The 25,710-nt window shown below is 41.2% G+C and overlaps 1 protein-coding gene across 4 annotated transcripts in view; it reads left to right on the forward strand.

The window, feature by feature from the left end:
- KCNG2 (potassium voltage-gated channel modifier subfamily G member 2) overlaps positions 1 to 25,710 on the forward strand; it is a 54,726-nt gene that overhangs the window by 8,229 nt on the left and 20,787 nt on the right. For all 4 annotated transcript variants that reach the window (XM_010398551.4, XM_039571988.1, XM_039571983.1 and 1 more), the window contains exon 2: positions 22,566 to 23,389. In XM_010398551.4, coding sequence (XP_010396853.1) covers positions 22,634 to 23,389 — 756 coding nt within the window. In that variant the 5' untranslated portion in view covers positions 22,566 to 22,633. The remainder of the gene's footprint in view (positions 1 to 22,565; positions 23,390 to 25,710) is intronic.

Here is a 25,710-nt window from a genome sequence, read left to right on the forward strand (position 1 = left end):
TTTCTGAGTATGACTTTAAAGGCGGCAGAAAGCTCTGCAAATACATATGGATTAAGGAAGCTGATCAGGGTTACATATGAAAGAGAGTGAAAAAAGAGAAACTTTGGAAAGTCTTTTCATGACAAGTTTAAGTAGTCTAGAAGCAGGTGTAAGACTCCATTTCATATCTACTGATTTAGAAACAAAAGATTGAGTCCTGGTAGGCTTGGAAATGCACAGCATACACAACCTTTTCTTTATCCACCAGAAGCAGAAGCAGCATATTCTCCAGGCTTTTGAGAGTTCCAGCATTTGGTGATTGTAGATTGTGAATATCCTCTTTTGTGTGTATATTCTTCAATGTAAATGTCACTAAAAGATTTCTCACTTTAGTATTGCATTTAGTGTTTCCCTAAAAGCCTGATTTTGAGTTCAGCCTCTACTGGTGGTTGTGTGAGGCTTCACACCATGAAGGCTTCTTCTGGCAGTGGAGGGACTGGAATTGGTTCTGTAGACTGCTGTTCAGGGCTCTTAATTGAGAGCAATTCCTGGCTGCATGGCAGGGAAATGTTCTTCTTGGCTGTGCTGAGGTAAATCAAAGGAGCCTGTCCAGACCTACCTTTGTGTAAATGAGAGCATGCCTCACTCCTGTGTGTTTGTACTTATTTCTTTGTACTTGTACGTTGGTCTAGACTTAAAACCCTCAGAGTTATGGATGAATAATATATCACCCTTGGACTAAGCAAGAGGAAAACTTTTGATTTTATTTCTTTTCTAACTTTAAAATAAAAGAATTGTGAAAAGAGCTTACATTCAATGTCTCATCCTGCCAGACTTCACCTTTAGGGTCATAGAATCATAGAATATCTTGAGTTGGAAGGAATCCACAAGGATCATTGAGTCCATGGCAACAATTTGTTCTATGGCTTCTCAATTTCCACTGCAATCTGCTGGTGTTCTTGCCTAATTACTTTTCAGTTAAAATGGGTGATTCTCACTTGGCTTTCTTCCTCCACTTTGAGTTCCAAGATGATGGTTCCTCCCTTGTGTCAAGCAAGAGCAGACTCAGGACTGCCCAACTTGGTCTGTTTGTAGACACATATGATCAGGAATGCACCTTCCATCTGCAAGTCACTTTGGCAAGCTCTGCTTTTCTCCTGCAGGAAGGGAATCCACATAAATACCTTCAAAACGTGCACTGACTTGGACTTGGCACAGCAAAACTGTGTTTTCTGTAAGTGAAAATTTTAACTGAGCAATTGCAATCAAAGCTTGGCCGCTTCTCCACACTATCCCAATGGCATCGGATAATAGAATGGTATGAGTTGGAATGGACCCTTCATGCGTAATTCACACAAACAAACTACTGAGTACAGTCCTGAAGCTGATGGACTCACAAAAAGTAAGGGGTTTCAAGAGTGCGTCCTTAGAGAACATTGAAAAGCCTTTTATTTATCAAATCTCATACATTCTAATCACTAGTTCACAGTTCTTGTGCTTTGTCATGTTAATAAGTGCGGTGAATCATTTTTAATAACCATTGCATTTCTCTGTAAGCTCTGATAGCATCTGTGGGAGACTGTGACAAATAATACCTGTTCAAATGCTGCACATGTGGATATGCATGCTTTCTTGTTTCATATCAAACATGGCTCCTTGTTCAACAACCTACTACAATTCTAAATACTGGATATCTTTTTTTTTAAAGATTATCTAGAATTTATTCCTCAAATGAAGGGATTCACCTTTAGCTTAAGTGAGAGAAGACTGGTGTATGATCCAAACCTCATACTTTCATACTTTTTAATAAACTGGATTTACTGAGTTTCTTATAAAAAAGTGTTATAAGGGGGGCACATTGCTCTATGCCTGTGTCAGCATGAAAAACCAAAGTCAGATGACAATTTGTCATGTGTAGTGGCAGCCACCTGATTATTTTCTGAGACCTCTGGAGTCAGCATTTCTCTGGGCTCTTCTTGCTTTCTTCTTGGTCAAGAAGATTTTTCAAGCACGTTCAAACTATCAAAGTTTAGTGACATGATTCCTTCCCCACATTTTTGCTTCCTTGGCATCCTTTACATCACTCTTGGCATTGGCAAAAGTGGACCATTACTAACAAGAAAAAGTAACTGTACCACAGAAAGATCCTACTCTACAATTTTTAAGTTATTCTCTGCATCAATGGAGATTTCAGGGGAAAATTGTGAAGCACAAAACACAGCTGAAGTTAAATTAGATAGCATAAGAAAGGTATAAAAGAAATCAGACCCTTTGTCTTCAGAATGTAAATGAAAATGCAGTGTTGGGGTCTAGGGGCAAACTGCTCCCAAAATCAGGATACATCATGAATGTGCAGTATGAGGTTCTTTGAACCATTCAATGAAGTCTTCTGTTAACTACTGATTTTGTCATCCTATTTCCACCTATGAAAGCTAGTAGGCATGGTCCAACTTAGAGCCATCCTTTGCTGGAATTTCATCTGGCCATTTGATGTATTCAGATAGTCATAATATAGTGATCCACTTTCACTTAAAATAAGTTACCGTAAAATTACCACAGACTGGTGCTTTGACTTAAAATAGTGCTAGGTCAAAGTAGAACAACAGTGTTCAGGCTGTTTATCTGTACAGTTTGCATTATTTTCTGTCTTCTGTTGTCACAAGCTAGAGGTTTTTTCTGTTAATTTTGTGCATTCACCTACCCATTCACAGGGATAACAGGTGTCACCTGAAGTGGCTTCAGAGTCACCAGCTGCATATTCATAGGACTGTCCTTACCAGCTAGGTGTGGGTCCTTACCAGCTAGGATCAACAATGCCTGACTTCAGGTTCCTGGATGAACTCCTCAGCCCCATGTAGGGGCTGGATGAAAGGCAAAGGCAAGAGGGAACATGACATTGTGCCCTACATTGGTGGTGGCACAGAGCTTGCATCTCATACAGTGATAGTGAGGATGGAAGATAATGAACACATGTGATAAGGAAAAGAGTGTTCCTCTGCCTTTTCCGTAATTTCATCCGAGCCAACTGGTAAGTGTTGGAATGCCGGGAAACAACATGTGGGTTTCTGGGGATCCAGTAATGGATTTTAAAACATTTTTATGTTGCTTATTTGCCCATGTTACATTTTTGCTACACCAGTGGGGTCCCAACAGCAAAGCAATAAGTATATTAGTACAGTTATGGCTAGGGCTTTGTAATTATGTAAAGGCAGTCTCATTTATCAGGTTCTATTTCCTACTCACATTCCATCCTTTGGTTTTTGTTATTTTCTTGAGTGGAGTGGCAGGCATGAGTGTGAGAGGCACGGCCTTTGTAGCTTTGCAGAGGCAAAACCTGTGGAAAGTGATGCCGAAGTCCCTTTGGAGAGGAGGACAATGCAGGCAGCTGGAGGGTTGATGTTAAGAGTGCCTGCTGTGAGCTGACATGAAGGATGTGGCCAGAGAGAAGGCTTAGGTGAGGCTGCAAGAGGGAGGTCTTGGCTGGTGCTTTGTTTCAAAGCTTTTTGAGCCTGGAAAGGGCTGGGAAGCTAATGGTTGTTATACATGCATGGCTGGAGAAGATAACGACCAGGCTGTACGAGCTTCATTATTGCACTAGGCAGTCCTAACTCCTGATGGGCACTGGTGTCACAGAACTCTTGAAGGAGTCTATAAGGAATACAGAAGGTACTGCTCAGCCCCAACGACATGTACTGAAGCTTGTTGTTCTTTTTAACATGTTACAGGGATAGATTTAGGCTGGGCCTAGCAAAGCTCTTCTCCCATTGCCTATCTCTCTGCTGCCTTGATGCAGTGCAAGGGAATCAGAGCAACACTGTGGCTTCCCTCCATCTCCTCAACCCTGTGTCCTCCTCACAAGAAACCAGAGACCAAAAGAGAGTCACATGCAGAGTGAAAATCTGTCACCTCCTTCCACCAATCACTTCGTGTCTGTGACTCCTCCTGCCACAGGCCCTCAAAGGGTCATGTGTCCCTGTCACATCACCTGGTGACATGTGTGTGGAAAAGAAGCATCTGCTCCTTTGAAGGGTGCCTAAGGCACCAAAAACATATTTCAGTGCCGTGGGGTGGGATGAGAAGACATTAGCCTGCAACTAAGTGAAGTGCACACCATTTTGGGGAAGGCTGAGCCAGTGGACTGAAGTACACAGAGCTGGTTTCCTCCAGAGAGGATGCAAGTGAAGGAGTAGCAGCATATGGCAGTTCAGCTCTGAAAAGGCGCTGTGGAAAATGGCACCTCCTTATTTAGCAGATCAGCTTCCTCTGTGGGTGCCCTGACTGGATTTTGTGGAAGACCTAATTCTTTCCTTGATAACTGAATGGATTTGGTCTGGAAATAGAGAATCTCACGGTGCCTCTAACTGAAGATTTTTTCTGAAGTGGAAAGGCACTATCAACTTCAAGGCAAATAACATATGTTTGAGGAGAATTTTAGGAGGGAGCATATCAAGATTTTAGGCCAAACCCTGAGAAAACATTTGGAAAGCATTTCAGAAGTAAATGCAAAGATAGAATCCGGGGGGGGGGGGGGGGGGGGGAGGGGATGTCCGTTACTTTCATCTGCTCTTTAGCTGGACAAAATCAAAGGAAAATCTTTGCTTAATCATGGATGCATCTTGGAAACACCTCCAGGCTGATGCTTCAAATAACCTCCTTCCTCCTAGTCTGAATGTTCTGCAGGCTGGAACAGGAACCACAGGTTGGATGAGGCTGGGGCTTAGAAGAAAGAGAAATTGTGTTTGGTCTGGCAAGTTGCACATTTTATTGTCATTTGAAGCTACCTTAAGGTTTATCTCGTGCTCTGTGAGTTACCTAGAAGAAGTCATGGAACACTGCCAGGAGCTGGCAAGGAACTGATAGTAAGTCACTGACTTAACTAGAGTGATATAGTTGGAATTGACCCAGAAGGCCAGATATGACAAAAACAGCTCAGTGTAACCGACAGATTTTGTTTTCCTATGCACTTTTATGGCCACATGCAGTTATTTTTCATGTTTGAAATCAATATAAGAAGTACTAATATTCAAAGCAAAAATTTGAGCAGGAGGCATGCAGAATATTAAATTTGACTTCACAGCATGTTGCTAGTCTAGTAAAAAATTGCTGGCCTCACCCTCCAGAAGAAAAAAAGGAAAACAAAGAGATGTTGAAATAATCTATATCCATTTGCCTTAGGCAAAGCAGTCAGGTAATGTAATTTCACTAAAAGTAGTTGAAGAAGTGATGAGGAGAAGAAATGTTCAGGAAATAGGAAGGAGTATATCTTTTTCTAGAGAAAGAATGCACTTTTGGTTTTAGGGTTTGTATAGTGCACCCAAGTTCTACTTGTAGGCACTGAACGACAGCTGAAGTAAGACTGGTCAAGGCTAACTAGAGAGGTGTGCTCAAAATTTGTAGTTATCTCTTGTCAGGGTGAACCTTATGTCCTCTTGTACTGGTATTGATTTTCAGTAGACCAAATTTTGAAATGTTTCAGAACTGCCAAGGATAATGAAATGAGATAAATCTGTGGAGGGAAAAGAATTTGAGGGATCATAAAGAGTGCTGACAGTTAATTTAGTAAACTGAAAGCCTAAGGGGTACACGTGCTGCCTAGCAGTAGGAAAGAAGCCTAATTAAAAGAAAGGAAGTTTGATACCAGTCCTTGTCCTAGAAGGTAAACAATTATATGAGAAAGAGGGGCGTATGGAAGGTTAAATATAACTATTGCAGATAGTCATTGGAACTTTCAAGCAGTGAAATACTCAGAATTAAACAGAAAGAAAGGAGAGATTTAAGATAGCCTTTATTGGAAAATAAAATAACTCATTGGAAAAAGTTTTAAGAAGAACAGATACATGTCAGCAGAACAGGGTGACTCTGAAATAAATTATGAATGTACCAATTATACAGATTTGCTTGTTCTGTTTGTGGAAGCACATTCTGCATTTTATAATAGCCTCTGACCAGATTTATTTTCAGTGGATCAAATGTGATTCTTTCATGCAGAAACTGAAAATGTATAAAGAGATAGTAATAATTTACACAGTTGCAACTTAGAATGTGTTTCTTAATAGGCAATATCCTCTAGATTAAACAGCCACATCTTCATTTGGCTTCTGGTTTGTTTGTTTACTGTCATTCAGGTGTGAAAAATCTACATTTGACCGTGTACAGATGCATTTGAAAAGGCATTTGAATACCTGCACAGCTAATTAGCTGATACAGTTATGTGGACATGTTTTGTATGTACAAATAAGGAGGTGGTGAAAATGTAACCTTAAATATAATTTTTTTTTGCTACTGTTTTGATAATTTGAAGAGCTGTTAGTCACTGCTTATTGAAAGCATCAGGAAAGCTTCATTTGTTGCCCACATATTCCCTGTGTTATAACAGTTGCTCACCATCCCTGTTGTGCTGGCACACGCAGCAGTGAGTGAGGATGGAGAGCAGATGACAGCAGTGCACAGACCTAGACATGAAAAGGCAGGGTCAATCTCAGCTTCTCAGCCAAGCACCAAAGAAAGTTTGCCAGATAGGAAGGCAGTTAAAGTATTGTTTCAAAAATCAATTTCGAGGCCTGTGGGAATGCGATCACAATAGCTTTGAAAGTAGGATTTAGGTAAATAAATTACTAACTATTGTTTCCAAAATGCATCTTGACTAATCCTTATTCAGTCACCTTTTGACTTTACTGCTTAGATTTGATGGCTAAAAGTAATTAGGCCGAAGGTTTGCAGTAGATAACAATTGCAGGTCAATTCTTTTGAACATATGACAATGATAGCTGATTTATATAAGCTTTTTCACATAATATAATTATGCAGATGTCTGCAGAAGGAAAAATGGACCTGGTAATGAGGAGCTGGAACTGATGCGTGGTGGGTCGATACTGCAAGACATTTATTTGGGATGAAAGAGTCCTTAATAAGAGGAAAAGTATGTTGCTCTAGCAAAGAATAGCTTGGAGAGAGAGTAAAGAAACTACCCAGAAGGCAAAGAGATCTGCCAGATTATGGGAAGTAGGAAAAAATACCACAAGTGACTCCTTCACCATTTCAGTATTAGGAAAGCAGCAGAAACTAGGCTAATGGATAAAGGTGTTTTATTCCTGCTTTAGAAAAAAGTGGATTTGATTTGAGGGGATCACTCATTAGAAAGTGGCATGGACATAAGAGCAGATGTCCGTAAGGGAGGTGCTCAGCAACAGCTACAACACTTTCAGGAGAATTTGGAATGAATATGTCTGTAACTTGTATAAAATTCCTCCCCACTCTCCGTCTGGAGTGGCTTGACTGGGGTTGTGGAGTTTTCACTGCTCCTGTCTTTCTGGGTTGGAAATAAAGGTGTTAAGGAGTGTGAAATGGGGTGGAAATGAGGCAACATGCTGTCTATTCTCTCACCTTGTCCCCATCTTGTCCCTATAATCTGAGACTCAGTGCTCAGGAGGGCTCCTTTGTAGTGGTTTCTATATTGCTTCCTCTTCTGCCTGTCATTTGGTGGAACCACACAGAATCCAGTAGGTCTTGCTGAAGCTGAGGAAGCATTGGTTTTCCGTGTGCAAAATCACCACAGTTTGAAAATCTTAACAGGTTTGCATGCAAAAAGATGTTCTGCATCTTTCTGTATCAAGAATTAAAACACCTTCTTAATTTAGGTGCATGTAGTCTGTCCATACTGCAAGACTTCATCTACAGTTTGTAGCTGTGTATTTATAACTCTTTATGACAGTCTGACAAACACACAATATCCAGGCATTCTGACACAGCTACTAGTGAATGTTCACATGATGCCTGTACATGCATTATGAAAAGTAGCTTGCTTTACCCTCACGGACTGGCGAATTAAGTGGCCCTGTTTTTTCTGTCACTGTAACAAATTGCCAGTTGTGTCAAGTCAGTGGGAATACAGACTATGCTTAAAACAGAGGCAGAAGGCCAAAAGCATGAGATTCTAGCACATGAAAAGGATATCTAGGTGGTTAGGTTTAAATTATTTTTCATAGCCAGGCTTTGGTTTTGATAAATACAATGAGTAGTAGAATTTCTAGGGTTTGGAGGAAACTGGGACTTTTTTACTGTGGTTTATAGAGAAAACATTTTAGTTTAAAATCCTTCTACTTCACCAGTCCAGGGTCAGGAAGGCTATTTGCTAGTTTTAGAAAACAGCATTTATCCAGCAGCAGAAGAGGTAACACCAATTGACATTAACCCTTTCACTGGCTTCTCTTTTTCCATTTGGCTCTTGGGTACGTGTATGTGCTTTGGAAGGGCAAGGACTGTCAGGTTCTCCATAATGACCTTGTGTGACCAAGGTATCTCCCCTCTGGAAAACAGGGAATAATGTGCTCTGTTTTTCAACTTGTACACATGCTCATACACACATTATAACTGTGCACAGGCTTATTTCCAGCTGGTCCCCATCACAAGTACTTTGTATGAGCAGACACCTGATCAAGCTACAGACACTGGAAATTGGCATGCACGGGCTGGGTATGTGCAAAACCAGGATCTGCAGTGATCACATTTAACTTGAGAATTAAGGAGTTATGCTCTGTAATGCAAATTGCTGAATGTGTTCAGCTTGGGTAAAACAGGAAGCATTTAGTAATAAATATAGCTGCCTAATGTGAATCTTATGGAAACTTCTTCCAGGATAGTGTTTAATTACAGAAATTTTCAGGTTTACATGCACCAAGGCATGGTAGATATCCACTATTTTTTTTTAATAGCACTTCTGCTGTATCAGTAAGTATCTTATCTCCATGGAGAGATCAGTTGATCTGCAGCACTGACTTTTGATGCAAGAGTGCCATACTTTAAAAAATTATGAATATGGAGGATCTTTTGTTGCTGCTAAGAGATTAAAAATAAATCCCCAAAGGCTTTGTGTGCAAAGATTCTCAAAGGACCTGTTTATCTATGGTAGTTCTGGTTGCCCAAAGATGGCTCTTTTAGGTGTACTAGCACATCATGCTTGGCATCCAGCTGGTGCTGTTGTGTCACATCTGTCCTCAGATATCCCAAGGTGTCTGAAATTGCACTGCGTGCCTCTGTGCAGACACGAGATTCAAGCTTCTGTTTCTACGGGAAGCCAGTGAGAGCTGATGACTGATTGGACCCTCCTTGGTGCTTCCTGGCCTTGTGCTCCTGATGGCTGGTTTTGGAGACCCACATGCATTTTGTGTTGCAGATCTCATGTCTGTCATTTCCCTGCCTGTTGAGGGGAATATATGGGTGTCTACACAGATATGCTTATACATGGGGGAAAATACAACATCTTCCAGGGGAGTGTTTATATATGTTTAAGCATAGGCTTAGTACCAGTTATGCATTTACTTGGTAATGGTTTTCTTAGGTGACGTAGCAGACTGGGATCCTGATTCCGAGAGAGGAAGACAGCTTCTTACAAGCTGCTTGGCACTTGCTAACTTACATGAAAAGTGCAGGGATTCAGCATATGTTTGAATTAGGCTCTAAAATAATGAAGTATCTGCTTTATACCATATTGGTCTCTATCCTTTTATCCTTTTTCTCTTCCTTCACACTGTAAATTACATGTTTCTTTTTGATTTGGTAGTTGTAAGCATAAAACCACCAAATGATTTTAGTTTATTATCATATTTTATCTCAAAACAGTACAATTTGCATTTCTTAGCTGACCACAAGAGGTTTAGCTAAGTGCTTTTCTCTCTCCCACTCTCTTTCTGTAAACCCATCTGTGTTTGCTCATGTCTCATATTTATTTCACACTTTGTTTCCCTTCCAGATCATGAAGCTATCCTTTACAGCCACAAAAACATCTCTATAATGGTGACAGAGGCACAGAAATTCATCTTATGATCTGGGTTTACTGTATAACGTTGGTAGGATCTTTCCAGTTCTGTCCAGCAAGCCTTCCCGGGGCACCCTCCACTCCAGCCCCTCAAAAGCCTGAGGATGGACCTCTCTAGAACCCAATTCCATAGCCCGTTCAATTCCTGTTGATTCAGTTGAAGCTAGGCCTTGTGGAGTATGATGATACACTTCAGGACAGGGTTTCTGAGACAAAATGGGGCTTCAAGTTCCTGTCAGGATATAGAAGTATTCACCAGCCAAATAAAATTTTACTGTTGGGAAGGGGACTGATTGAACTGGAGAGCAGCTGACTAATCAGAGTTTAAGCTAAATGATTCTATATCAGTGAGCTACTGAGACTGAATGCATTAAATAAAATAAGGTCATTTCAAGTGTAAAATAAATAATACAAAAAGAATTATGCAGTACAAATCAGATTACATACATTCCTTTCAAGCATCTTCATTAAGTAGCTGTTATCTACTTATTTGCTGATCTTTATTCAAATTTTTAGATGCTGGTATCTGTGCTTGCTTTTTACTTGATGAGCAAACAAATTGGATATGAATTCATATTTTATGAGATGTCTTTTAATTAAAAAATTTCAGGAGGAGAGAGAATGAAAGTTACTTTGTTGCCTATTTCTTCGATATATCTTTTGTGTTAACAGTAAACGTTGGTTGTTAGCAAAAAAACCAATAATAGAGTAATGAAGGTTTGTTTGGAACAAATGCCCTAGGATAAGTAAAACTGAGATAGATAAATCTGGGGTGTTCTGGTGTATTGCATGATACAAATATACAGAGCTGCTGAGCACATAAGCCTTGTGCCAGGGAATCACTTCAATGCACTGCTGTCACTGTGGAGGGAGACGAAAGGGTTTTTGTAGAGACCACGCTCCAGATTCTTCAATGTAGTAGATAAACCTTACATTTACCAAAGTACAGGCTTGGAATAGAGCTGGAGCCCAGCTTTTTGTCAGTACCTATGGAACTTCTCCATTCTGTGGTCTTTCTCGTTTAGCTGAACATCCAGCCTTTTTTCCCTAACTATGCCACTACTGCAGTGCCCTAGCAAACACCACGTGATGAGTTAGACCAGCTTATTCATCTGTAGAGCACCTTCCAGGGAGCCTCCTTTGGCAGTCAGGGAGCATAGTTGGAAAGAAAAAGAGGTGCAAAATTATTCCTACGCTTGCCAGTCTCCAACTTCTTTGAGAGCATGTCAGATCTTCTGGCAACACAAGAAAGCAAGAGCAGCTTTCCATTGCTCAAAGTGAAATAGTCATGGATATCCTCTTAGCTGCACAATGAACTGGCCAGTCAGGTAAAGGTGGAAGGAAGAAGCAACTTCCTCGATCCTGCTAGCCGTTCACCATCTTGGTCACCTTCCTGTTTTCCATTGGTAATGGAATTGCCAGGGCCTGTTGCCCTTTGTAGGCCTAGCTCTGAGCAAAGCCATCAGGGCAAGCACTCGGAGTGACAGTTCCGCACAAATCTCTGGTGTAACCCAGAGTGGGGTAACTGGTCTGCGTGGTTATACTGATTTTGCTGATGTTTGTGAAAGCCTGTTTGTGTGTCCGCATAGCACCCCACAAATTAGCTTCTCTCACAGAGCGCTGCAGTAGGAACCTGCAGGGGGAAGTTAAAACCAATGAGGCGACCATGAGTGAGGCCTGGAGTGAAGTGTTAAACGCCTCCTGAACAAAACCCTTGGGTTAATTGCCGCCTAACTGAGTTTTTAATGTGAGCACTGCAGACTGTGCAGCTCATGGAGCCTTCCTCATGGAAGGGGAAGGCCAGCTGGCAATGAACTAAAGTAACTTGGAAATTCCTCATCATCTTTGTGATGGTAATAAGATCTAAAGCATGACAACACAGGGGAGGAAACCAGCAGCTTTGGAGTGTGCCAGAGATACTGGGATCTGGCAGTGTTTGTTGTTTGTCTCACTTGCAGAATAATGTATGCCTTATGAGTAATAACATGTCCTTTTGCTGCATGAAAATAACTGCTCAGAAACAAAATCCTGTCGGTGGTGGTGATGCTGTAAAATGAATTCCATAGTGGTATTTTATCCCAATGTTTCTGTGTATTTGGTGGTGTTGCAAGTAGAATGGTGGTGAGCAATCTGGCAGAAACTGAAGGAACTCTGAACAGAAGAGAGCTTTCTCTTAGATAGCTAGCCCAACTGCAAAAACAGTTAGTGAATAAATAGCCACCCTGAGCATCCTTTAAAGGTCTGGATTGTTGTCATAGTGATGATGTTATTGTCCGCTTTCACTGCCCCAAGAGCTCACCTTATTCAGCAGTACATATAAACCTATTGGGTCAAAAACCTCCAGACTGGGGGGGTTGGTCTTAGAACTGAGCTTCTCACTCTTCTGTCAGTATAGCAGTTCTCTGGAAATATTACATCAGAGTGTGGCTTCATGATATCTGATCTACCAGGGTTCTCCAGCAAGATATCAGTGAAATGTTTTTATCTATTGCATACATGAATAATTAGCCTGTCAGCCTCCCTCTTGTATCTGTTCCAGTGTTTTTGAAAGGAGAGGTGATTTATGAAGGGTTCAATATGATTGTTGAAGATATTGCTCATAACTGAATCAGTCATATTTTATACCTGATTTTAAAGCCATCATCTTCACAGTGGAATCCATTCCTTCTCACTGCATTGCGTAGATAAGTCCATTGAAATTTTATAGAGAATAAGGGCTTAAAAATGCTAACATGCTCACTCTGTCAGCTGATTGAAATAATTGCATTAGAGAAAGCGCAAAGTTTTCTAATAATTTTGATTCATTATGAAACATTAAAACTGATAACATTATCAGATGATCCTGTAAGTGAGTGAGTGTGTTTAGTGAAGTTAAGTGTTTCTCTACTGAATACAGCAATGGCAATTTAGTGGAGGGGGAAGTGGGTTGCTGGTGAGAGAAATTACAGAGATGCTTTAGACTATTTCAGGTCATTTTTGTCCTCTTCAGTAACAGGGTTAGAATGTGGAAATTCATAAACCTGAACTTCAAAAGGCCTCTATCTGTTTGAGGGGAAGAAATATAAACTGTCTCCCACCTTTCCAGGAACCAAAAGAATCAGTGCTTCTACACAGTTGCTGTGGCTTTGTCCTGTCAGTTTTTGTTGGGAAACTTGATGTTGCTACCACATTTGTTTAGGAGGAATTCAGGACAGAAATGTAATGAAATTGATATTTCAAAACAGAATTTTGTGTTAAATTGATATAAATACATGAGAAGTTTTTTGTTAGTCATAGTATTAATTTTTTCTATTTAATTTAGCACAAATTTTAATTTTTAATTTACTTCAAGCTGCTGCAGTATTTTGAGTTCACCAGAACTGAAAGCTGCAAAATGTAGATGTTCCTGGGTACAGACTGTTGCAGAATAGAAGTGAAGGGCTCTGGGAGCTTCCCGCTCCAGGCAGTGATGGTTGTTCCTTGTGGAAATGCAAGTTGTGTACTGGGCAAGATCTGGAATACCTTATTTAAAAACATGTCTGGAGGACAGGATTCCTGAATTCTGTCCACAGCAGGTAGGGCAAGTAAGGCTTGCTACACTAAGCAGCAGTTATTAGCACTGTGTCAGTGTTCCCAGTGCTCAGTGTGGGCATCATGCCATAGAGTTAAGAACCCCCCTCTGTTTAGGAGTCACCTCCTCCAAGGGGTCTGGAACCACAGCCGTATTAATCTTGTGCAAAACGTGTGTGTCACTGTGAGTGTGGATAGGAATATTGGGACAAACAAGGCAGAAGAAGCTCTGGGAACACCAGATGTGCACAAAGAGAGTAATGAGCTAAAGTAGACAGACTTTATACCAGGAGCTATCCTTTAACCAGAGTCTGAGACAATCCTATTGCACGTGGAGTTTTGTTTGATCCAGTTCCTCTTAACTCCAACCATGGATTAAATATATAATCTTAATGAGTCTAAATTTAAAAGGTATTCTATGAAATGATGTTAATAATTAACTAAAATCATGTTAAATTCAGAGGCAGAATTGTGTTTAAGTAGAGATGGGAATACTTTGAGGTCAATGCACAATTCACTTATGAAACACGTGAGAACAAGAACATCATCTGCAAAAAAACAATGAAAACACATAAAATCCAGTGTTTGCTAATTCAAGCTAACAAGAGAAGCAAGATGCATCTGTATACAATTTATCCTTTCTGCAAAGGATTTCATGTGGAAATTAAAAAGGCTAGATCTGCATCTAAAATCTGTGAGCAGTTAATAAGAGCATTTATTCATAGAATCATTTAGGTTGGAAAAGACCTTTAGGATCACTGAGTCCAACTGTTAACCCAGCACTGCCAAGTTCACCACTACACCATGTCCCTAGGTGCCGTGTCTTCAAGGTCTCCAGGGATCTTGATTCAACCATTTCCCTCAGCAGCCTGTTCCAATGCTTGATAAGTCTTCCACTGAAGACATTTTTCCAAATACTCAATCTAAACTTCTCCTGGTGCAATTTGAGGCTATTTCCTCTCATCCTTTCCCATTCAGTCCTATGTATCTAACAACCATTCATACAAACCTATGAATGGCCCTGAAAGAGACACAAGGACAGGTACAGTTATTAGGAAAAGTGCCCCAGCAAATCTTATGAACTTCTGAATGTGAAACTGGGCCAAGAGTGGCATCACACAGTCAAACCTTCTTATTTCTAGTCAGAAATCTAGTTGCTATACTCTGTACTAAATCAAGCATATTAATCATGTGGGTGGGAAGCTGCTAAGTATAGAATTGCAAAAACCAGTAGAATGGATCAGAGAGAAAAGATCGCTGTTAGGAGAGGACCAGAGCTCATGTCAAAATCTGCTTTTTCCTCCACAGTGATCTGCAGACTGACTGGAACACTTGACTGATAATTCTGTGATTTTCAAAGACACCAAAACTTGTTTTGTTTTTCATGCTTCCAGAATTTTGGCAACAGAAATGAGACAATCTGTTTAATTTCCTGGGTGAGAGGGATAAACAATGGTGTTTTAAAATACTACACAGTCTGTCACTTTTGCATTTGATAGTGCCATTCACATTGTATCTTAGGCCAGCTGTGGGTGTGTAATCATGACTGGAGCAGATACTTTAAAAACTGGATTTTGATGATTTTTATTCTGAAATACACCAATCTAAGAACAGGGAAAGAAATACTTCAGATTGGCAACTAACTCATAGTACCTTGTCTGACTGGCTGATTAAACAGAATACTAACAGGATTAATCAGTAAGGCTCCTAAAATAAACTTGTGTGTGATTCATGGAAGAATAAAAACTTCACCATCTAGTGGCTGCCAGTAAGGGTCAAGGGTACCCTGTTCACAGGGCTCAATCACTGACCAAGCAAGTGCAGACAGAACACATTTTAATTTTAGGCTTTTGACACCGTATACTTAATCCAAGGTTGCAGTTAACAGGAACTGGATCAAACAAATCTCCATGTCCAGTCTAAGCTTCCCAGAGTCTGGGAGGTACAGCTCAGCTCTGAAGTCTCTTCCCTTTAGCACATCACCCACTTGGTACGTATCTGCAGTCTGTTCAGTTGTTCAGGAAATATGAACTGAGGATGAAAGCACATTTTACAAATCTGTTTTTCTTGTAACCAACCAAGGGTTAATTCTCCTAAACAAATAAAGCATGGTTTGAACACGATGCTTTGTTTTAAGTAAAATACTATAAGTATTCTGTGGGGAAAAACTTTTCTGCCTAATCCTTGCAGTCTCTGCTTGTTTTTTATTGGTAGCTCTGTTTAAGTGAAATACATGTTTTAGGACCTTTGTGAAATTTTGAAGCTTGCTAGCCTGAACAGAATTCTGTAATTCTGGGTAGAATGCAAAAACAAGTGGTGCTTCCTCTGCCTGTATTTTACCTAGCATGTCTGCCTTTGTCTGCTTTGCCACTGAAATGTGCAAATAGCTTTATAGAAATAATGGTTCAATTCTATTTAGGGTACAAAGATAAATGGACACTGAAAGCTTGTGGAAGTGCAGAATAAGATTGGGTTTAGCTATGAAGATACAGGTAAGGATCCCATACCTTCACGTAGGTAGTTGAACCAAATCTCCGATTTCTTAAAGATGTCACCATGTCCATACTTTCACTATAGAACTCTGGCAAGTGCAGTGACACAAGGTAACTCATAATCTGTCTAATGGAGACGCATGTCAGAATAATTAATGTTGAGTCAAGTTAATTTTTTCATTTAACAAATTGAATTGTTTCAGCTAATTATGTAGTGTGGCATAAATGTGATGAGGGATATTCAGAGAAGAAAATTATTACTTTTTTCCTCCACTGAATTAATGAAAATATTAAGGAAAATGTATGCTCAGAGAATGCAACAATGTCCAGCTTCACATGCTGAATTTTGCAGCCTTCGTTGCAGCATGAGTCTCCTGGGCCTCTTGGACTGCCTAATTCAGCGTCCTCCTTAAGACCCATAAAATGCTCTCTGGAGAAGACTATCTTGGCTATTGTGCTCCATATCTATACAAGAAACCTGTTAGATGGGGACATCTCAGCTAGATGTGTAAGGTGGTGTCACTGCTTCCTGTTACTCTGATGAAGAAACAGACAAAATGAAGAGCTGTTCAAAATTCTAGTACCTTTTCAACTTCTTTGGCTATAGCCTTCCCTAAGCAGGGGCTTAGGAGGTGAGGGGTACCAAAGTTTACTGATAATAAATACTGAAATATGTAAAATTCGACTGTGTCCAAGTTGTAGTTCCCCTGAAAGGAGGGTGTAGTGAAGTGCAGTTCAGTCTCTTCTTCCAAGTACCAAGAGACAGGACAGGAGGAAACAGCCTGAAGTTGTGCCGGGGGGGTTTAGATTGGATTTTAGGAAGCATTTGTTCACTGATAAGGTGGTCAGGCATTGGAATAGGCTGCCCAAGGAAGTGTACAAGTCACCATTCCTGGAGGTATTTAAAAGACTGTAGATGTGGTGCTTTGGGACATGGTTTAGTGGGGGACTTGGCAGTGTCAGGGTAACGGCTGGACTCAGTGATCCCCTAAGGGTCTTTTCCAACATAAATGATTCTACGATTCTGGGATAATGAGTATGTAGGGAGCCATAATCATGTTCAGTGTGGACAAACTCAGAAGCTAATTCCCCAAATCCCATGGAGTCTGCCTTCTAGGCTAAGCTGCATCTGTTTTACCGCATCCTCCCAGTCTCCTTTTCAGTTTTGTTTTGTTGGGGTTTGGTTTGTTTTGTTTTTAAATGTGTGTATTTCTCGCACCCCATCTGTTTTGCATTTTGTAAGCCTCATGGGCAGGTGCTCTCCTCTCCATGTTTCCACAGTGACTGGTAGGGATTCATTATTGGGAGTCCAAGTTCTACTGGACTGTAATAAGTACAAGAGTAAACTGAATTTCCTAATCCTCTTGGTCCACAGTGTTAGCTGTAGTATCACCAAATGTGTGCATGTGTAAGGTTTAGTACTAAAGTGATTGTGTGTGCTGTGATTTATAAATCACGTCACAGTAAGAAGTGGGAACTGCTTTGATTCCAGGCAGCAGTGTCAGGTTTCAGCACATCTCTGACTAGAAAGGGCTGAGCACTGCAGAACAGATTCACTGACTCAACTCTCATTGCAATTGAGAGAAAACATCTTGTGGTCACCCTAATATATGTTTCATGCTGGTGGCTTTAAATTATGACACAATTACCTGTTCTCTGTCAAAATGTGTTTCATTTCACAAAGGAAATCTTAAAACATTAATTACTAAAAGGTCTCATGGCTTCCTCTTGCTACTGTAGCATAAATGTAAACCTTCAATACTTTGTAATTTACATGGAATTAATTTAATTAATTAATTTAATTAATTCATTCATTTACAGCAGCGTTAAAAAGAGACTGTTCCCGAAATCACGGAATAGTTGAAGTAGAAAGAGACCTCCAGAGTTCATCTGATTTATCTCCCACTGCTCCAAGTGGCATCAGCTAGAACAGGTTACTTGGGACTGTGTCCAGATGGGTTTTGAATATCCCCAAAGATAGACTCCACCACCTCTTTTAGCATTGTGTCAGTGTTTGACCACCCTCAGAGTAAGAGTTTTCTTCTGTGCAACTGCACAAAGAATTCTCCCTGTTCTCCCCCGGCTGCCTGCTTTAGCGTGTGCCCTTCAGAGCCACCTGGTCAGGCTGGTTTCTCAGAAGAGGTGTGAGCGCTCTGCCCATGGCACTTTCCTGTACCCTCATTTATGTGCACACGATTTCTGTGGCCACCCTTCCTCAGGAGGTCTCTCCTGGCCAAGGCACCCAGCAGTCTCTGCTCCACCACTACTTCCCTTTCATCACTGTTTTCAAGCTCTCCTCACCAGGCTAGTCAGCCTGTTGGTAGAGATGATTTTGCTTCATTTTTCATTCTTACCCAAGGCAACTTGAGACCAGGGGGGCCACGTGCAAAATCAGATATGACTTAGATGCAGCAATACTGACAGAATGGGATAATGAGAAATATTTGTGTGAAGAGCAGTTCTGGAAGCAGGCAAAGTGAAAAGGCAGTAAGCAGGGAAATAGCCCTCTCTCCACTGAGGAAATAATTCATCAAAAAGAAGACTATGAAGCAGTTGTGTGCTTCTGACATTTATTGAATCTTTAAAATCTTTGATGAGAAATACCTGTATTTTGAAGATCTCAGCTGTCTGCTATTGACGGAATGTGGCTGAACTTGTGTGTGTGCATGTGTGTAGATATATACATGTGCATACATAGGTGGCCAAAGAAAGTACTTCTTAGTGAATAAAAATTTTGACTATACTTAAGAAAAACCCAGAATCCACACTGTGTATGACCCACCCTGTATATGGTCCTCAAACTGAAATATTCATATAGCATTTCTCCCACAGCACCTCGAAATTATGGACAACAAATATAGAGTCAAATTCTCTCCTTCATCCCTGTGATGGGCAGCTCATTCCAGACTGTGTTTTAATAGTCTTTCATGTACCCATGTGTCAGATTAAATAGTAAAAATGCCAACTGGATGATAATGTAGTATCATTTCTGGAAGTATTGGCTTTTAATGTTAATCTTCAATGGGATGCTTTACTGCAGGCATGTGCATACATTAGATAACCCCGGCATACAGAGAGTATTTTAAGACACACATAATTTTGAAATACCCTTTAATATTTAGTGAAAGTCATGATACATTCCATGCACATAAGATCAGAAGCAGACCTTCCAGGCTTGTTTTACTTCTCAGGATAGATGCCAAATTGGGAGCCCCCAGTATTTTGTTTTTCTGTAGGACAGTTAAAGTGGCACCACAAGCTGTTCCACTGACATCTGAGCCCGGTCTTGGGCAGCCAGCTCACAAGGTGGAAGTGCCGAGGAGAATAATAAATACAACTATCTTCACATGCTTATGTTTTCATCTGAGATTAAATATGAGATTTCCAAAACAAATGTTGCCAGCTGTTAGGGATTCTGGGATGTTGAAGTGTGATGTCAGAAAATTCACTTTAGTTACTAAACTCCAGCATCTGGTGCTACCAGCAGTGTCCAAAATCAACCTGTTAAACCACAAGCAATATTATTTTCTACTTCTATAGCTACTTCTCTCTCACTTTCTATTTATCCACTGATGATTACAAAAAAAGGGGAAAAAAAGGAAAAGGAAAAGCTGCTTCCTTACATTTAAGCAACAATATTTTATAGCCACAAAATAAAATATTAACTCTCTGTAATTCAGAGATTTTGTAGCAAACAATATGCTAGATTTTCACATTGAGCTAGCTGCTGCTTTGAAGGAGGAAGAAGTGCATGTAAGATTAGATTCAAAACAGTTCTGTGAAATGTATCTGGCCTCTTTATGCAACAACCTGCTACACGGGGGAGAGGAGAAAAACAAATCCTGGCCTTGATGTCAAAACAATGTAAACTCCTTTTAGTATGTTGACTTCTGGAACAAGTGAGGCATGAAAACAAAAGCGCAGAGCCCTCAGCAGTGGCAGTGAATATTTTATCTTACCAAGAGAAAGCAACAAGAGACCAAATCCTTAAAGCATATGCTGTGCTGACAGTGCGCTCTCGCTGTGACAGTAATGGTATTTGCAATCCCAGCTGCACTCGAGCCTGTGCTGTAAAAGCACCCATTCCTCAGAGTGCTTGTTGCCCTTTACTGGACCTTAGCCACATGAAGGAGCTTTTCTCTGTTGCTCATGTTGCCCTGTAGAAACAAATGTTTAAACAATTATTTCTCTTCCCCAAAGTGAAATTGGAGAGATTTTGGCATCGTTAGCTCTTCTGAAATCTTCACAATGCTGAAAAGTATCTTTAGGTGACTGTAGCTTTTTGCATATAAACCAACCATTCTCTGGCATTTTACAAATATCTAATATAAGTGTTGTTCTGAAATTCAGGGACTGGATCCTCACAGAAATGTTGAAGCAAAAGTACCACTGTTACTGCAGTGTTGTTGTTTGCGAGTGGTTGGTGAGAGTGTTTAGAGGATGATTCAAGGCTGTGACTAAAAGTATTTACCACTCTCTGTCAGAGATCATTTTAACCAAGTCTAATGAGCTAAGAGTTAGTGAGCTGATTAACGATAAAGGAAGATGCTCCTCTGGGAATGTGTTTGAATGTGTCCTCTCCAGTTTTTCCTAGCACCCATTTGTTTGTTGTTCTCTCCCGGTTGAGGCATGAAATTCAGAGGGAATGGAGAATATTGCTTATAACTTATGGAGTTACTGCCTCATGATTACCATTCTGTCATCGAAAATGTCAGTTTATCCTTCACTAGTGTCTTGGTTTGAAAGACAGGTGTCTGCTAAGGAAAGCAGGACCCTCCCTTGGAATGGCAGATGCAATCCCCTTCCCTCCGAGTTATTATAATTTTGAAATCAAGGGGCTTTTAGGCAAAGATGTGGGAAATAGGAATACCAGTTCTTTACTATTATATATAGAACCAGTCAAACAAAACAGCAATAACTCTGGCAGTAACAGCGAACAATCACAAACCCAGTCCCAGCCTTCTCGGCTGTCGGGCCCTTTCCCCTCGGGTGCAGTTCCGCTCGCAGCCGGCAGGGGCGCTGGCGGCTCCCGGTGAGCAGGGCAGGTGCGATGGTTCCCCCGCGGCTGCAGGGGGCGCTCCAGAGCGAGCTCGGGGAGCACGCGGCACCGGTGCCCTGGGATCCCGGGAAAGGATGGGACAAAGGCTTCACAAACCCCTGGGCAGCTGATCCCGGTGTCCGGCCGGATCCTCAGGAACAGCAGGCTGGAGTGGCAGGGACGAGCACAAATCCCGGTGGCCGATGAGATGTATCCAAACTGCAGAGCTGCGGTGGGAACCCCCGGAGGTCTGGGCAGGTGGGGGGGAGCACGGCCACAACGTAGCGAAGGCTTGAAGCAACAGCGGGGGCAGGGCAGCCACAGCCCGGCTCCCAGCGGGGCAGAGAAGGCGGGCTTGGGGTCCCAGGATTCCTCTGGCAGAAAGAAAAGCAGCCAAAGGAAGCAGCCTCCCTCTCTGTCCAAACACCGGGATTGACTGTCCACACACCCAGGTGAAACAAGAGTAGCCAGATGCACCCCACCCGCAGTGGATAGGTCTTTGTTTTTCTTAAGTATCCAGCAGTTTGTCCCCTAGCAACATGTATGGGGAAAATTTCTTTAACAGAAAAAAAACCCAGGAGAGCTCCTAAAACCCCAACAGCTAGTCAGCTCTTTCTCAGTTTCTCCATCCTCTGCTTAAAATTGTTCCCCATCACTGCATCCATTCCCAGCCCAGGTCTTTGTGTGGAGACCCAGTCATCTTAGACTGACTTCTTGTTTCCTACTTCATATTTGAGCAATTTGGGAAGTTTTGGGTGATTACATGGCAGCATTTCAAGACATCCCAGTATTGCTTTGGAGAGACCGCTTTGAATCATGCATGCGATGAGCTTTAGAGATGGTAAGGTAGCAGTGTGGATTGTGGTGTGTTAAAGGAGGGATAAGCAGGAGGCACAAATTAAATCCTGGAATTATACATAATTCCTTCTAAATGTGACCAGTTGGGTTCTGCGCTATCCAGAAGTAAGAGCAGCAACCAGGTCACTTCCAGCTCGGCTTCATTCTGAGGTTGGTGTCCTGTTTCAGAGCTGCTGACAGGCTGCTTGGAACCCTGTCCACAACTGCAGCCAAGCCCACAGCAGAGTTTCTAGCAGTTCCAGGGTCCCAGGCAAGCTCTGGTTTCAGCTCAGACTCAGCATGCCCTCAGCTCCCACATATTCATTGCTATTGCTACCTAGGCTTGGTGAATTCAGGTTGGGAATTACCCACATTTCTGCCATCACATTTCTGACTGTACTGTAAGTGTCCATTTTATCCTCATCCTATAGGCTTTTTGTAATAGGAACATAATGTAGAGGGGCCAAAATAATCAAGAAAATATTCACTATTAAGTTTTTTTATTAAGTTGCTAAACCGTAAATTGTCATTTATCCAAGTGACTAGATTTCTCTTCTAGTATGCGTTGATGTCCAGGATATAGCTTGAACCTCTAGAAATTTCTGAAAATGGTAATACACTGGTTTTGTTTCCATTCAATCAGTTACTAAATTAACCCTCCAGAAGTAACAGCATGGCTGCTGACCTGATTGTAGCATAAGTTCTTTCCCCAAGCAACTATCAAGCAAAGATAGTCCTAAAATAATGGGGCAAAAAGTAATGCCATAGAGAAGAGTTTCTTGGGAGTGAGAGGATAGGATTATTATCATTTAAGAGTGCCCTACTTTTCTTGTAACTTTAAAATTCCGTTTTACAGATAGACTTTATGGTCAAGCTCCAGATGCTTTTGTTTGAGTAGCCTCAACCTCCCTATGGACTCAACAGATGTACCACGAAATGGCATTGCTCACTGGGAATGCAGATCCTGAGTTCAGCTCCTGCTCCTTCAACAACTTGGAAAACCTGTGCGAAGTGCAAACCAAGAAAGGATTCTTCTACAAAAAGGCCAAACTTCTGCATCCTGGAGAAGACTTGTGCTGCCTGGCTCACTTGGATGACCGGTCCAGGTTTGTGATCATCAATGTGGGTGGTATTAAGTACAAAGTTCCTTGGACCACCTTGGAGAACTGCCCCTTGACCAGGCTTGGGAAGCTAAAATCTTGCAACAATTATGATGAAATCATGGACATCTGCGATGATTATGACGTTAGCTGCAATGAGTTTTTTTTTGACCGTAATCCTAGTGCCTTCAGAACGATTATGACATTCCTGACAGCTGGGAAGCTGAGGCTTCTCAGGGAGATGTGTGCTCTTTCGTTCCAGGAGGAGCTTGTGTACTGGGGGATAGAAGAGGACCACCTGGAGTGGTGCTGCAAAAAGAGGTTGCGACAGAAAGAGGAAGAGGCAGCTGAGGCCAGGCTGTTTGAAAGGGAGATGGTATTTAACGAAGCTACGCAATGTGCCTTCCAGGACAACAGCCGACTGAGTTTGTGCATGCGGAAGCTCAGGGATATGGTGGAGAACCCCCACTCAGGGATCCCAGGAAAGATCTTTGCTTGTATTTCAGTCTCTTTTGTTGCCATCACTGCTGTCAGCCTCTGCATCAGCACCATGCCAGATGTCAGAGAAGAAGAAGATCGGGTAAGTGTAGCTTTTCTTGGGGTAAAGTGTGTTTTGTATTGTTGTCTCCTCAGGGAGGGTGACAGGCAAAATCACTCCAGCAGATATGCAGGTATTGTGTTCAGTATATATAATGTGGAGGACTGGCTGGGTAGAGCACATATTGTCACTTAAAACTGAGGGAAGATTGGGCCAAATTCTGCCCTGCCAGCCCAGCTTAGCCAGTTCACACCAGCAGATAGCCTTACCCAACAGAGTTGTTTTCTGACATGTCTAACCAGATGAGAAACTAGCTACTCTGGGGATAAAAACCAGCCTTTCTTGTGCCTTAATGTTTTGAGGTTAGGTTTAGAGCTAACAGATCAATTTTCCCTAAAGGTACTTCAACAATTTGAATGAATTCTCAGTGCACCAATGTAAAAACCACATCTAAAGTATTTTGATGCTATAGGGTGATGTAAAGGCCAGGGAAGCTGAGGCAGCAACTTAACAGCAGAAACAGAGCAATTGTCCCAATTTTCAGACCTGCTTAATATTCTCAAGCGTAAGCTGTGGATGATTCATGCCCTTGAAAATCAAGTATTACAGATATTTTGTTTATTCTTTAGTTCATCAATTTCCTAAGGGTTTAGTTCCTTTTTTGTGCAAGCAGTTCACTTTCCTAGGATTAATTGTATGTGAGTGAGAGCTCATCTGAAAAATGGTAGAGGAGGACATTCACATTTTCTTCACATACATGATGAAATGCAATCTAAGGGGTTAGGGATGTTTTGAAGAATTCATGCCCTCTGTAGTTTTACCCAAGTCCAGGCCTGACATTAAGTGTTTGGGCTTATTTCCCAGCCCCGTGGTCATTAAATGTGGTTGTGAATTTCAGCTACTAAGACAGTACTTCACCCCATGAAGTGCTGCCTCTGAGCTGAAGGCTGAGCTCTCCTGGAAGCAGCTCTTCCCATGTGCTGTCACCCAGGGGCTGGATGGTTTGTGCCCCACTGCCACGAGCAGAAAAGAGAGTGATCATCCACAGACCGGAGGCATTTACTGTTACGTCACCTTGAAAGTAAAATGCACGCTGATGGGAAATGGATCCAGCCACTCCAGAAAGACCCCTGTGTCTGACTGAGCACCCTGCGTACAGTTAAACCCACCCTTTGCTTGTGAGGTCTGCTCAGGTTACATCTCAGCTGAGTAGTTTGATTTGGAATCAGACTCATTTAGGAGCAGCCAGGAAAAAAGATAAAACATTTGGTATGTTGACTGAGATATGGTTTATTATCAGATCTTTATTTTAAGGGCTTTTTCTGATTTAAAATTTGAGGATAGTAGTACTGGGGACTAGTTAACACTGTGTTGTCCTAATAATTTTTTTTTAAATATCATTTCCAAAACACATGCCTTTACTGTAATTAACTGTCAGGGCTCCAGTATCCTGAATTCTAAGCACAAGGGATATTTTACTGTTGAAAACTGAGATGTATTTAGTGTTTAATTTTTCCTAGGTTTAAATGAGAGCTGAACAATTGCTTTTAGAATTATGAGAGTTTAGAAACCTTATGATTTTACTAATGGTCTGAACATAAATAGGGACTCATAATAATAGGCTAATAATGTTTTTTGGGTGGCACAGGATAGTAATGAGGCTAGAGCAAGCATATGAGAGAAGCGTGAATTTCTTGGTAAGCTGGAACCATTAGATGGAGCACATTTTCATAGTCAAATGCAAAATTGTGCAAGAAAGATGAATGCAGGCTTGCACTTGTAAAAGCAGGGACTCTGGTTCCCAAAACAAGGCCCTATATAACATTTAGGGTACAAGCAACCATTGATTCCTATTGCAGCATAAAGTCAGAAGGGTTAATGCCATCCTCGAATAGCTAAGCTGGGGAGTATTAATTAGAAGCTGGAAGATTTTTTGTGCCTGTGTGCAGCATTGGTGAGACTGACACTAGAATATTGCAGCCGGTTCTCACATTCATATTTTTAACCGTGTTTTGAAAAATTGGGAGACGGTTAAAATCCTGTAAATCTTAGGCACTTGTAGAAAATGCCATACAATAAGACATTTGAACGTTTCAGTTGATTTAGATTATTGGAAGGAAGGTGAGTGGATTAGGTGCATAAGTGGTTTTTTTATGAGGGGAGGAGAACTGTATCATCCAAAAGACCTTTAAATTAAGCAGGGGGATAAAAATTAAATCCTTATAAATTCATATGGGAAACTATATGCCAGTATTTAATACCAAGGTGATTAATTACTGGGACAGACTAGGAAGAGAATTAGTGAATTTTGTACTTCTAGACATTTTCAGTTAAAAGCTCAGTGCCCTTTTATTTAGCATTCA

This window comes from Corvus cornix, chromosome 2, assembly GCF_000738735.6.
Source record: "Corvus cornix cornix isolate S_Up_H32 chromosome 2, ASM73873v5, whole genome shotgun sequence".
Lineage (NCBI taxonomy): Eukaryota > Metazoa > Chordata > Aves > Passeriformes > Corvidae > Corvus > Corvus cornix.